General features: G+C 42.1%; 1 protein-coding gene across 10 annotated transcripts in view; it reads right to left on the reverse strand.

The window, feature by feature from the left end:
* Positions 1-539: 539 nt before the first annotated feature.
* KIF23 (kinesin family member 23) overlaps positions 540-12912 on the reverse strand; it is a 263401-nt gene continuing 251028 nt past the window's right edge. For all 10 annotated transcript variants that reach the window (XM_053718482.1, XM_053718481.1, XM_053718489.1 and 7 more), the window contains one exon: positions 540-12257. In XM_053718482.1, coding sequence (XP_053574457.1) covers positions 12242-12257 — 16 coding nt within the window. In that variant the 3' untranslated portion in view covers positions 540-12241. The remainder of the gene's footprint in view (positions 12258-12912) is intronic.

The raw sequence follows: 12912 nt of genomic DNA on the forward strand, positions 1-12912 counted from the left end.
GAGGGTAGTTATGGCTGAAGTCCTGTGAGGGAAATGCTGTGCACATAACAGGGTATTCATTTGTCCATGTATAATTCAGCTGCTGTAAAGAGTATTTTCTGTCTTCTTCAAAAATGATATAACCCAGGGGCTCTGAGCTCCCAATTTGAGAATAGAGGTTGATCCAGCTACTTATGGATTACAACCATCTCCTACGAAGCCAAGAAAAAAACTAAAGATATGGGAGGGTTTTAAAGCTCTTGACCTGCTCCTAGTGGCGGGAAATATATCCCATATGTTATGGAGGACCATGGACCATCATTTTACGAAAGAATTTAGTTGTGAGGAAGTAGCATAGCATCTGTTCTTGGGTATTTAGTCATAGGATACAATTTGTTTGGGGGGGGGGGGATAAATAACTCCACTTCACTTGCATTTGGTTAATTTAAACAATAGAATACAGATTTTTGCAATAGTAAATCACATTCATTTAGCATAAATGCATTACCAGGACACATCCTTAGATCTGCTTTAATAAAATCCTATTGCACAAATTTCAGTTTTGTTTAATGCTCTTATTTAATACAAGGAACTGGTTTTCATTTGCAGTTGGAACTCAAAGTACAGGTCCTACAGCTGTACAGAACAAAAATTACAAGAAAGATTGTAATACATACAGTACATTTTAAATAAAAAAAATCTTATGCATTAATGCAACTTTGTTTTTGTAACAGTCCATAAAACACACAACATGGTATGAAGAGAATAGAAAAAGTAATGGCAAATGCAATCTGCTTCAGCACATGATAAACAGAAATGGTAATGAGCAACATCTAGCATATCATAATTGAAATTGTAGTATTTGCATAAAAAAACGAAATTTATGCTTACCTGATAAATTTATTTCTCGACACGGTGAGTCTACGGATCATCTCTAATTACTATTGGGAATATCACTCTGGCCAGCAAGAGGAGGTAAAGAGCACCACAGCAAAGCTGTTAAGTATCACCTCCCTTCCCTCCAACCCCAGTCATTCGACCAAAGGAAAAAAAGAGAAGTAACACAAGGTGCAGAGGTGCCTGAGGTTTACAACACAAAAACCTGTCTAAATAAACAGGGTGGGCCATGAACTCACCATGTCAAGAAATAAATACATTTATCAGGTAAGTATAGAATTAGTTTTCTTTCTAATGACACGGTGAGTCCACGGATCATTTCAATACTATTGGGAATCAATACCCAAGCTAGAGGACACATATAAGGGAGGGACAAGACAGGGAACCTAAACAGAAGGCACCACTGCTTGAAGAACCTTTCTCCCAAAAGAAGCCTCATCCGAGGCAAAAGTATCAAATTTATAGAATTTTGAAAAAGTGTGCAGAGAGGACCAAGTTGCAGCCTTGCAAATCTGTTCCACAGAAGCTTCATTTTTGAATGCCCAGGAAGAGGAAACAGCCCTCGTGGAATGAGTCGTGACTCTCTCAGGAGGCTGCTGTCCAGCAGTTTCATAGGCCAAACAAATTATACTCTTTAGCCACAAAGAAAGAGAAGTAGACGTAACTAACAAAGCAGAAGACTGGCGGAAATCCTTAGACGCCTGTAAATAGAATTTCAACGCATGCACCACATCTAGGTTGTGCAGCAGACGCTCTTTATGAGAAGGGTTAGGAAACAAAAGGAGGAACGATTTCTTAATGTTCCTATTCGAAACCACGTTAGGGAGGAACCCTAAATTAGTACGCAAAACTACCTAATCTGAATGAAAAATAAGGTAATGGTGATTCACACTGCGACGTTGAAAGCCAAGACTCTATGAGCAGAAGAAATTGCAACAAGAAACAAAACTTTCCAAGATAACATCTTAATATCTAATGAATGCATAGGCTCAAATGGAGCCTGCTGAAGAACTTTAAGAACAAGGATAAGACTCCAGGGAGGAGTAACAGGTTTGAACACAAGCCTGATTCTGACCAAGGCCTGACAAAGATTGCACATCCGCCAGACGTTTATGCAACAAACTAGACAAGGCAGATATTTAACCCTTCAAAGTACTTGCAGACCTTCTTGGAGAAAGGACAACATTTTAGGAATCAAAACTCTACTCCTAGAGTAGCTTCTGGAGTCACACCAACACAGATATTTACGCCATCTTATGGTAAATCTTTCTAGTTACAGGCTTACAAGCCTGAACCAAGGTCTCAATAACCACCTCCGAAAACCCGCGCTTAGATAGAATTAAACGCTCAATCTCCAAGCAGTCAGCATCAGAGAAACTAGATTTGGATGAAGGAAAGGCCCTTGAAGTAGAAGGTCCTTCCTCAGTGGAAGTCTCCAAGGTGGAAGAGAAGACATCTCCACTAGGTCTGCATACCAGATCCTGCAAGGCCACGCCGGTGCAATGAGGATCAGACGCCTTCTCCTGTTTGATTCGAGCAATAACCTGTGGAAGGAGAGAAAACGGAGGAAATAGGTATGCTAGACTGAAATTCCAAGAAACTGCCAGAGCATCAGTACAGCCTGAGGATCCTTGACCTCGACCCATACCTCAGGAGCTTGGCATTCTGTCGAGATGCCATGAGATCCAGCTCCAGCTGTTCCCATTTGAGAATCAAATTGGAAAACACCTCCGGATGAAGTTCCCACTCCCCCGGGTGAAAGGTCTGCTCAGAAAATCTGCTTCCCAATTTTCCACTCCTGGAATGTGGATCGCAGATAGACAGCAGTTGTGGGTCTCTGCCCACTGAAAAATCTTGGCTACCTTTGTCATGGCCAAGGAACTCTGAGTTCCTCCCTGATGGTTGATGTAAGCCACCGAAGTTATGTTGTCCGACTGGAACCTGATAAACCGGGCTGAAGCTAACTGAGGACAGGCCAGAAGAACATTGAAGATTGCCCTCAGCTCTAGGATGTTTATGGGGAGAACAGACTCCTCCCGAGTCTATATCCCCTGAGCCTTTAGTGAGCCCCAGACTGCTCCCCATCCCAGAAGGCTGGCGTCCGTTGTCACAATCACCCAGGTGGGTCTGCGGAAGCAGGTTCCCTGGGAGAGATGTTCCTGAGACAACCACCAAGGAAGAGAATCTCGTCGCCTGATTCAGATGTAATCGCAGAGAGAGATACGCATAATCCCCGTTCCATTGCCTGAGCATGCATAACTGCAGAGGTCTGAGATGGAACCGGGCAAACGGAAGGATGTCTATGGCAGCTACCATCAGACCGATCACCTCCATACATTGAGCCACTGATGGCCGAAGAGAGGACTGAAGGGCCAGACAAGAGTAAAAAAAATCTGTCTGACCTCTGTTAGAAATATTTTCATTGATAAGGAATCTATTATGGTTCCCAAGAACACTACCATTGTAGCTGAAATCAAGGAACTCTTTCCCAAGTTCACCTTCCATCCGTGAGAACGCAGAAAGGATAACATCTCTGTGTGGGAGTTCACTTGTTGAAAGGATGGTGCCTGAACCAGAATGTCATCCAGATAAGGTGCCACTGCAATGCCCCGCAACCGGAGCACCGCCAACAAGGATCCTAGGACTTTTGAAAAAATTCTGGGAGCGGTGGCAAGGCCGAATGGAAGAGCCACAAACTGGAAGTGTTTGTCTAGAAATGCAAACCTCAGAAACTTGTGATGATCCCTGTGGATGGGAACATGCAGGTACGCATCCTTTAAATCTACTGTTCTCATGAATTGACCATCTTGAACAAAGGGAAGAACAGAACGAATAGTTTCCATCTTGAAGGACGGTACTCTGAGGTACTTGTTAAGACTTTTGAGGTCTAGGTTGAGTTGGTCTGAAAGTTCCCTCTTTTTTTGAGAACCACAGATTGGAGTAAAATCCCAGACCTTGTTCCTACATTGGAACAGGAACTATAACTCTCCGGTCGGAAAGGTCCCAGACAGTGTAAGACAGCCTCTTTATCTGGTCTACAGATAATCTTGAGAGCAGAAACCTGCCCCTGGGAGGAAAGGTCTTGAACTCTTGTTTGTACCCCTGGAACACGATGTCCACCGCCCAGGGATCCGGGAACAACCAGAACCCAGGCCTGAGCGAAGGAAAATCTGCCCCCCCACAATATTCGATCCCGGATCGGGGGCAGACCCTTTATGCTGACCGAGTCATTAACAGGATTTTTAGATTGCTTCCCCTTGTTCCAAGACTGGTTGGTCCTCCAGGAAGGCTTGGACTGTTCTTGCTTGGCAGAGGGAGAGGAAGGCTTACCTTTGAAGTTTGGAACGGAAATTACTCTGATGTCCCTTCTGCTTATTCCTCTTATCCTGAGGGAGGAAATGACCCTTTCCTCCCATAATGTCGGAAATAATTTCAGCCAAGCCCAGCACAAACACGGTCTTACCCTTGTATGGAATCGCCAAAAGCTTAGACTTAGACGTTAAATCCGCAGACCAGGACTTCAACCATAAGGCTCTGCAGTCCAGAACGGCAAAACCAAAAATCTTTGCTCCCAGCTTAATAACCTGTAGGGAATCATCCGTAATAAAGGAATTGGCCAACTTAAGGGCCTTGATCCTATCCTGGATCTCTTCAAGGGGAGGATATGTCTGAATAGAATCAGACAACACATCAAACCAGTATGCCGCCGCACTGGTGACGGTAGCAATACACACCGCAGGTTGCCATTATAAACCCTGGTGTACATACATCTTTTTAAGTAACCCCTCCAACTTCTTATCTTTAGGATTCTCAAAGGAGCAGCTATCCTCTATGGGAATAGTGGTTCTCTTAGCTAAAGTGGAAATTGCCCCTTCCACCCTGGGGACCGTCTGCCAAAACTCCTTCATAGAGTCAGCAATTTGAAACATCTTCTTAAAAATTGGGGATGGAGAAAAAGGGATACCATGTATCTCCCATTCCCTAGAAATCTCTGTAGCCTGATCTGGTACAGGGAAAACCTCCACCATGGAAGGTATATCAAAGTACTTGTTTAGCTTACTAGACTTCTTAGGATTGACTACGACAGTAGTGTCAGAGTCGTCAAAGGTAGCTAAAACCTCCTTAAGTAACAAACAGATCTTCCAACTTAAATCTGAATGATACAACTTTAGTATCAGAAGAAGGAATTACACTGTCTGAGTCTGAGATTTCACCCTCAGATGCCACCAAAGTATCTTCCTCCTCAGACTTCTGGAAAGAAACATTTGGAATAGCCATGACCGTCAGAAACCTTACTTACCGATTCCTTAGATTTCCTCTTGCGCTTTCCCTGCAGCATGGGAAAAGCAGACAGCGCATCAGTTACTGCAGAAGATATGTCGGTAGCAATGTCTTGCAACGTAACTCCAACCGGAGTGTGTGACGACGCGCAGGGCACTACATGTGTAGACAAAGTTTTGGACACTTGAGGAGAAAGCTGCGGCATATCTTGAACAGGAGACCCCTGAACAGCATCCGCCTTAGACAATGATGGCTTAGAATCAAAAAGTCTATGTTGTCTCAATACATGAGGAACAAAAAGGGATTGGTGGCTCCACATTAGCATCAAAACACAAAGTACAAGTAACATTTTTCAGGGCCTCTTGGTCCATATTTACCCAATAATTGAACAAATAAAAAATAAAATAATTTTATTTAATTTTGAGATTGTCACAAAAACATTACTTTCCCTTTAAAATTTTAAAAACGTTTTATTTCCCAATGCAAAAACAGCGGTTTTAGAGCACTCCAGACAGCCTCTAAACCTCAGCTAGCTCTGCTGAGGTGCCTAACTGTCCTGCTGGTCCGGACTCAATCCAGAGCTGCTCCCACCGGTATCCTGAGACTGCTATCACTAAAATGCAGAGCATTACGTCACCCTTCCGGCACTCAGGAAGTGAGACGGAAAAAAGCATGCAAAAACTCTATGCCGCTTCAGAACAGACCCGCCCATCGTGTGCCTATCAAGCTGAATCTCCAGGCCGGCATTAATCTTCACTCTGAAGGTAAAGCCACGGAGAGCAAGTAAAAAACACAACCACCCAAACCGGAATAATCCGGAATAAAAACAAACAGACTATTTCCCCTGAGCCTCCTCTCACCCCCAGTGCCTGCACAAACTGCCTCACATTATCCGATTAACTCATAATAGGATTAATGCATATGGTGTCCCATACAAAGCTAACTGTTAAATTGCCAATATTTTTCTTTTACCTGCTTAGAAAAAATAAATTTAGCACTTATCTCAATGTAATCTGCCTGGCAGCAGGGCAGCTCACTAGGTTTGAGAGGAATTCTCCGTCACATGGACCTGTGGAAAAAACAGAATTTATGCTTACCTGATAAATTTCTCTCTTGTGATGTATCGAGTCCACGGATTCATCCATACTTGTGGGATATTCTCCTTCCCTACAGGAAGTGGCAGAGAGAGCACCCACAGCAGAGCTGTCTATATAGCTCCCCCCAGTCATTCGACCGAAGGCTAGGAAGAAAAAGGAGAAACTATAGGGTGCAGTGGTGACTGAAGTATTTTAAATAAAAATATACTACCTGTCTTAAATAGACAGGGCGGGCCGTGGACTCGATACATAACAAGAGAAAGAAATTTATCAGTTAAGCATAAATTCTGTTTTCTCTTGTAAGATGCATCGAGTCCACGGATTCATCCATACTTGTGGGATACCAATACCAAAGCTTTAGGACACAGATGAAGGGAGGGACAAGACAGGTTCCTTAAACGGAAGGCACCACTGCTTGTAGAACCTTTCTCCCAAAAATAGCCTCCGAAGAAGCAAAAGAATCAAATTTGTAAAATTTGGAAAAAGTATGAAGTGAAGACCAAGTCGCCGCCTTACAAATCTATTCAACAGAAGCCTCATTTTTAAAAGCCCATGTGGAAGCCACTGCTCTAGTAGAATGAGCAGTAATTCTTTCAGGAGGCTGCTGGCCAGCAGTCTCATAAGCCATACGGATGATGCTTTGCAGCAAAAAAGGTAGCCGTAGCCTTTTGACCTCTCCGCTTACCAGAATAGACAACAAACAATGAAGATGTTTGACGGAAATCTTTGGTTGCTTGTAAGTAGGACTTTAAAGCACGAACCACATCAAGATTGTGCAACAGACGTTCCTTCTTTGAAGACGGATTAGGACACAGCTAAGGAACAACAATTTCCTGATATTCCTATTAGAAACAACCTTAGGAAGGAATCCAGGTTTGGTACGTAAAACCACCTTATCTGCATGGAAAATAAGATAAGGTGAGTCACACTGTAAAGCAGATAACTCAGAAACAGTTCGAGCCGAAGAGATAGCTACTAAAAACAAAACTTTCCAAGATAGAAGCTTAATATCTATGGAATGCATAGGTTCAAACGGAACCCCTTGAAGAACTTTAAGAACCAAGTTTAGGCTCCATGGCGGAGCAACAGGTTTAAATACAGGCTTGATCCTGACCAAGGCCTGACTAAACGCTTGAACGTCTGGGACATCTGCCAGACGTTTGTGTTAAAGAATAGACAAAGCAGATATTTGTCCTTTTAAGGAACTAGCTGATAATCCCTTCTCCAATCCTTCTTGAAGAAAAGACATAATTCTAGGAATCCTAATCTTACTCCATGAGTAACCCTTGGATTCACACCAACAAAGATATTTGCACCAAATCTAATGATAGACTTCCATGGTGACAGGCTTTCTAGCCTGAATCAGGGTATCAATGACCGACTCAGAGAAACCACACTTTGATAGAATCAGGCGTTCAATCTCCAATCAGTCAGACGCAGAGAAATTAGATTTGGATGCTTGAACGGACCTTGGATTAGAAGGTCCTGCCTCATTGGTAGAGTCCACAGTGGAACAGATGACATGTCCACCAGGTCTGCATACCAAGTACTGCGTGGCCACGCAGGCGTTATCAGAATCACAGAAGCTCTCTCCTGCTTGATTCTGGCAACCAGACGTGGGAGGAGAGGAAACGGTGGAAATACATAAGCCAGATTGAAGGACCAGGGCACTGCTAGAGCATCTATCAGTACCGCCTGGGGATCCCGGGACCTGGACCCATAACGCGGAAGTTTGGCGTTCTGTTGGGACGCCATCAGATCTAATTCTGGTGTGCCCCATAGCAGAGTCAGCTGGGCAAATACCTCCGGATGGAGCTCCCACTCCCCCGGATGAAAAGTCTGACGACTTAGGAAATCCGCCTCCCAGTTCTCTACCCCTGGGATATGGATTCATGAGAGATGGCAAGAGTGATCCTCCGCCCATCGGATAATTTTGGTTACCACCATCATCACTAGAGAACTCTGTGTTCCCTCCTTGATGATTGATATAGGCTACAGTCATGATGTTGTCCGACTGAAATCTGATGAATTTGTCCGCAGCTAGCTGAGGTCACGCCTGAAGCGCATTGAATATCGCTCTCAGTACTAGAATGTCTATCGGGAGGAGAGATTCCTCCCGAGACCATAAGCCCTGTACTTTCAGGGATTTCCAGACTGTACCCCAGCCTAGCAGGCTGGCATCTGTTTGAGCATGCATAGTTGCAGTGGTCTGAGGTGTAGACGGGCATAAGGAACTATGTCCATTGCCGCTACCATATGTCTGATTACCTCCATACACTGAGCCACTGATGGCCGAGGAATGGAATGAAGAGCTCGGCTAGTGATTAAAAGTTTTGATTTTCTGACCTATGTCAGAAATATTTTCATTTCTACCGAGTCTATCAGAGTCCCTAGGAAGGAAACTCTTGTGAGAGGGATGAGAGAACTCTTTATGTTCACCTTCCACCCGTGAGATCTCAGAAAAGCCAACACGATGTCCGTGTGAGACTTGGCTAGCTGGAAAGTCGACGCCTGAATTAAGATGTCGTCTAGATAAGGCGCCACTGCTACCCCCCCCCGCGGTCTTAGAACCGCCAAAAGGGACCCTAGCACCTTTTTGAAAATTCTGGGAGCCGTGGCCAACCCGAAGGGAAGGGCCACAAACTAGTAATGCCTGTCCAGAAAGGCGAATCTGAGGAATTGATGATGATCTCTGTGAATAGGGATGTGTAGATACGCATCCTTTAAGTCCACGGTAGTCATATATTGACCCTCCTGGATCAGAGGAAGAATAGTCCGAATAGTCTTCATCTTGAAAGATGGTACTCTGAGGAATTTGTTTAGAATTTTGAGATCCAAGATTGGTCTGAAAGTTCCCTCTTTTTTTGGGAACCACAAACAGGTTGGAGTAAAAACCTAGCCCTTGTTCCGCTTTTGGAACTGGGCGAATCACTCCCATGGTATGTAGGTCTTCTACACAGCATAAGAACGCCTCTCTCTTTGTCTGGTTTGCAGACAATTGAGAAATGTGAAATCTCCCCCTTAGGGGGAGTCTTTGAAGTCCAGAAGATATCCATGGCACACAATTTCTAAAGCCCAGGAATCGTGAACATCTCTTGCCTGAGCAAAGAGAGAGAGTCTGCCCCCTACTAGATCCGGTCCTGGATCGGGGGCTACCCCTTCATGCTGTCTTCGAGAGACAGCAGCAGGCTTCTTGGCCTGTTTACCTTTGTTCCAAGCCTGGTTAGGTCTCCAGACTGACTTGGATTGGACAGAATTCCCCTCTTGCTTTCTGCAGGGGAAGCTGAAGCGGGACCACCCTTGAAGTTCCGAAAGGAACGAAAATTATTTTGTTTGGTCCTCATCTTATTTGTTTTATCCTGAGGGAGGGCATGGCCTTTCCCTCCAGTGATGTCTGAAATAATTTCTTTCAGTGCAGGCCCGAAAAGGGTCTTTTGTCACCACACTCACTTTGCCCTTCCTAGCAGTTAAGCAGGCAGAGAGAATGACTAGGGGGTGGAGCTAAGGGAGGAGCTATATAGACAGCTCTGCTGTGGGTGCTCTCTCTGCCACTTCCTGTAGGGAAGGAGAATATCCCACAAGTATGGATGAATCCGTGGACTCGATACATCTTACAAGAGAAAAAGAAAGACTGACTAATATTACTCAGTCTTAAGTTAGGGCAGCAACCACTATGAGAGGCACAGTGAGGATTATACCCAAGTTCTCAATTGCTTAAAAGCCACCACTGCTCTACTGAAGAGACCGACATGGGCTACGGCTAAACCCGAGGAAGGAGCAGAACAAACTTACTCTGCTGTAAAATAATAAAATCTTGATTGAAGAATCTTCTTTCAGACACCTAAACTTTACCACCTCCTTGCTTTTAACATAGGCAAAGAGAATGACTGGGGTTGGAGGGAAGGGGGGTGATACATAACAGCTTTGCTGTGGTGCTCTTTGGTTCCTCCTGCTGGCCAGGAGTGATATTCCCAATAGTAAGAGATGATCCGTCGACTCACTGTGTCATTAGAAAGAAAACATTTTATAATAACTGATAATTATGAAGCAGCGGTTTAAAACATTGCTTCATAAACCTCCTCTGGGAAACTGGAGTTCATTTGACTGTAATGATTGACAAGCCCTACACTCAAGCAATTGGTTGGGTAGGGGGCGGTATTACACAAGGGAACAAATTCCCTTCCAATTGAATCCTGTCTGCTTGCAAATTGATAAATCTTGCCCTAAGTATTACTATGGCAGCGCTCTGTGCCTCTTCCATTGGCTGCTTCTCAGTGTTGGGGGACACACACACTATATTGCAGAGAGGATTTAATGGGTAAAAACAAAGTTAAGTGTGATGTAAGTACGGCAGATTCCATTATGATATGGTACAAATAACACATTACCCATTTGTTTATAATGTACTAAAATAGAATGCTGTCATTTACCATCACTTTCATGTATAACTTTAATATATATATATATATATATATATATATATATATATATATATATATATATATATATAAAGCATCACATTGTAAAAAGATGTACATAAAAATATATTTTAAAAACATTTAAAATGGTGATTTGTGCAAGATTTTGTAAAAACAAAACAAAAACACTAAAATACCCTGTTGACCATGTTTATTTTATCATCCTAGACATATTAAAGGGCTATTACTGCTCTAAGCAATCACTGTGTATATATGTAGATACGACAGGCTTTGGCAGCCTACTTAAATACAGTAGCTGAGTTCCAGCCTATCTAGGGAAAGCAGAAGTACAATTTTCATATAAATTTTACAGGAAACAAAATAAATAATGAGTATATACTACACATAGGCTATATTATCACTAATTAAAATTTGCTTTGTTCAGCAGTGAATAACATTTATTTGTACATACAGTGTGCTTAAAAATGTGGCGTAAGACACCCTCCCTTACACATCAATTAACCGCCTGTTTTAGCCAAACTGTATATTATAACAGTCTGTATTCCGGAATTTTGGAATTTCTACTATAATTTCTAGAAGGAAAAAAAAAAATTTGCAGGTAATATCTTTGATGAATCTGAGTATGTATATATCTATATATATAAAAAAAGTATGGACTGTTAAATTAAAATCTTAAGCATGATACAAAAACATCTGTCTCAAACAGCCCATATATTTTTTATAGATCCAGATTCATTAGAGATATTGCTTGCAAATGAGTTTCCTTTACTAAAGGGCCAACAACCAAACACAATAGTTTGCACTAATATGAAGGTGCCCCTCCTAGCCAGTATTAGATTGTTTTGAAGTCACTAAATCAGTAGTCTGCCCCATTTTCATGGAAGTTTCCAACAAGTTAGGAAAAACAAAAGTGAATTGAAATATTCCTAAGTGGCCAGGCTACTCAGGATCCAATAAACCACTATTTTAGAGCTGCATCAAGCAAAGGATAGAAAAAGACTTCAACATAAACCACAATAGACTAGGAAGACATAAGGCATTAGCATTAAAACTCCTATTATAAAAAGTACTGTAATAAGCCTGTTTCAAACATTTTCATGAAGGCTCTGTAAAGTTTATTAACAAATGGCTAGATGACTATCTACATTTGTATACAAAAATCTGTGAGAAAATCTACATTTGTGGGTTTGTGATATGTCCTGTACAGCTTCACCCAAACCTAGTGTAGCGGCAGATGAAGTCTTTGGTAAAGTGCATTCTTGATACTAACCGTTTAGCAGCAGTCCATAACTAGTAATACATAAAATAAAACATAATCCGCAGACAGATTTAAGGAACAACTGGGCCTTCATGAATGATTGTATAAAATCTACACAGAAGCAACACTGTGCAGAAAGTACATCCAGCATTAAATACAGGTAAAGTGGGGAGACAGAGGAAAATGAAAATGTCCCAAGCACAGCCTGGAAGTGTAGGATAACCAAATTATGTTCTTCAGTATCCACTATCCAAAGGCTTCAAAGGATAGAGGCCTCAGCTTGAGACAGATCAAGGTTTTTTGCGCCTGGGGGAAAAAGTAAATAAGAATAAAATTAGAGAATAGGGTTCAGTCACAAAAAAAAAAAAAAAATAAAAGTCCTGTCACAACTGATAAATGTTATCAAATTAAAAACCTTTAACAGAGTTTTTGAAAAATGATTTTTGCATCTATGGTAAAATTGGGTTTCAGTCATTTTGCCCTCATTGCGTTTACACATTTTTAATTTGTTTCTGCAGGGCACCCACACAAATCATATTATATAAATATATATTTTATTAGCAGACCATGCATTTTTAGAAAATAAAATAAGTTTGCAGAAATATAATATAGAAAAACGCCACCATATGAAATACAAAAAACATAATTTATGCTTACCTGATAAATTTATTTCTCTTGTAGTGTATTCAGTCCACGGGTCATCCATTACTTATGGGATATATTCCCTTCCCAACAGGAAGTTGCAAGAGGATCACCCAAGCAGAGCTGCTATATAGCTCCTCCCCTCACATGTCATATCCAGTCATTCGAGCGAAACAGGACAAGAAAGGAGAAACCATAGGGTGCAGTGGTGACTGGAGTTTTAATTAAAATTTAGATCTGCCTTAAAAAGACAGGGCGGGCCGTGGACTGAATACACTACAAGAGAAATAAATTTATCAGGTAAGCATAAATTATGTTT

The sequence above is a fragment of the Bombina bombina genome, chromosome 6 (assembly GCF_027579735.1).
Source record: "Bombina bombina isolate aBomBom1 chromosome 6, aBomBom1.pri, whole genome shotgun sequence".
Taxonomy (NCBI): Eukaryota; Metazoa; Chordata; class Amphibia; order Anura; family Bombinatoridae; genus Bombina; species Bombina bombina.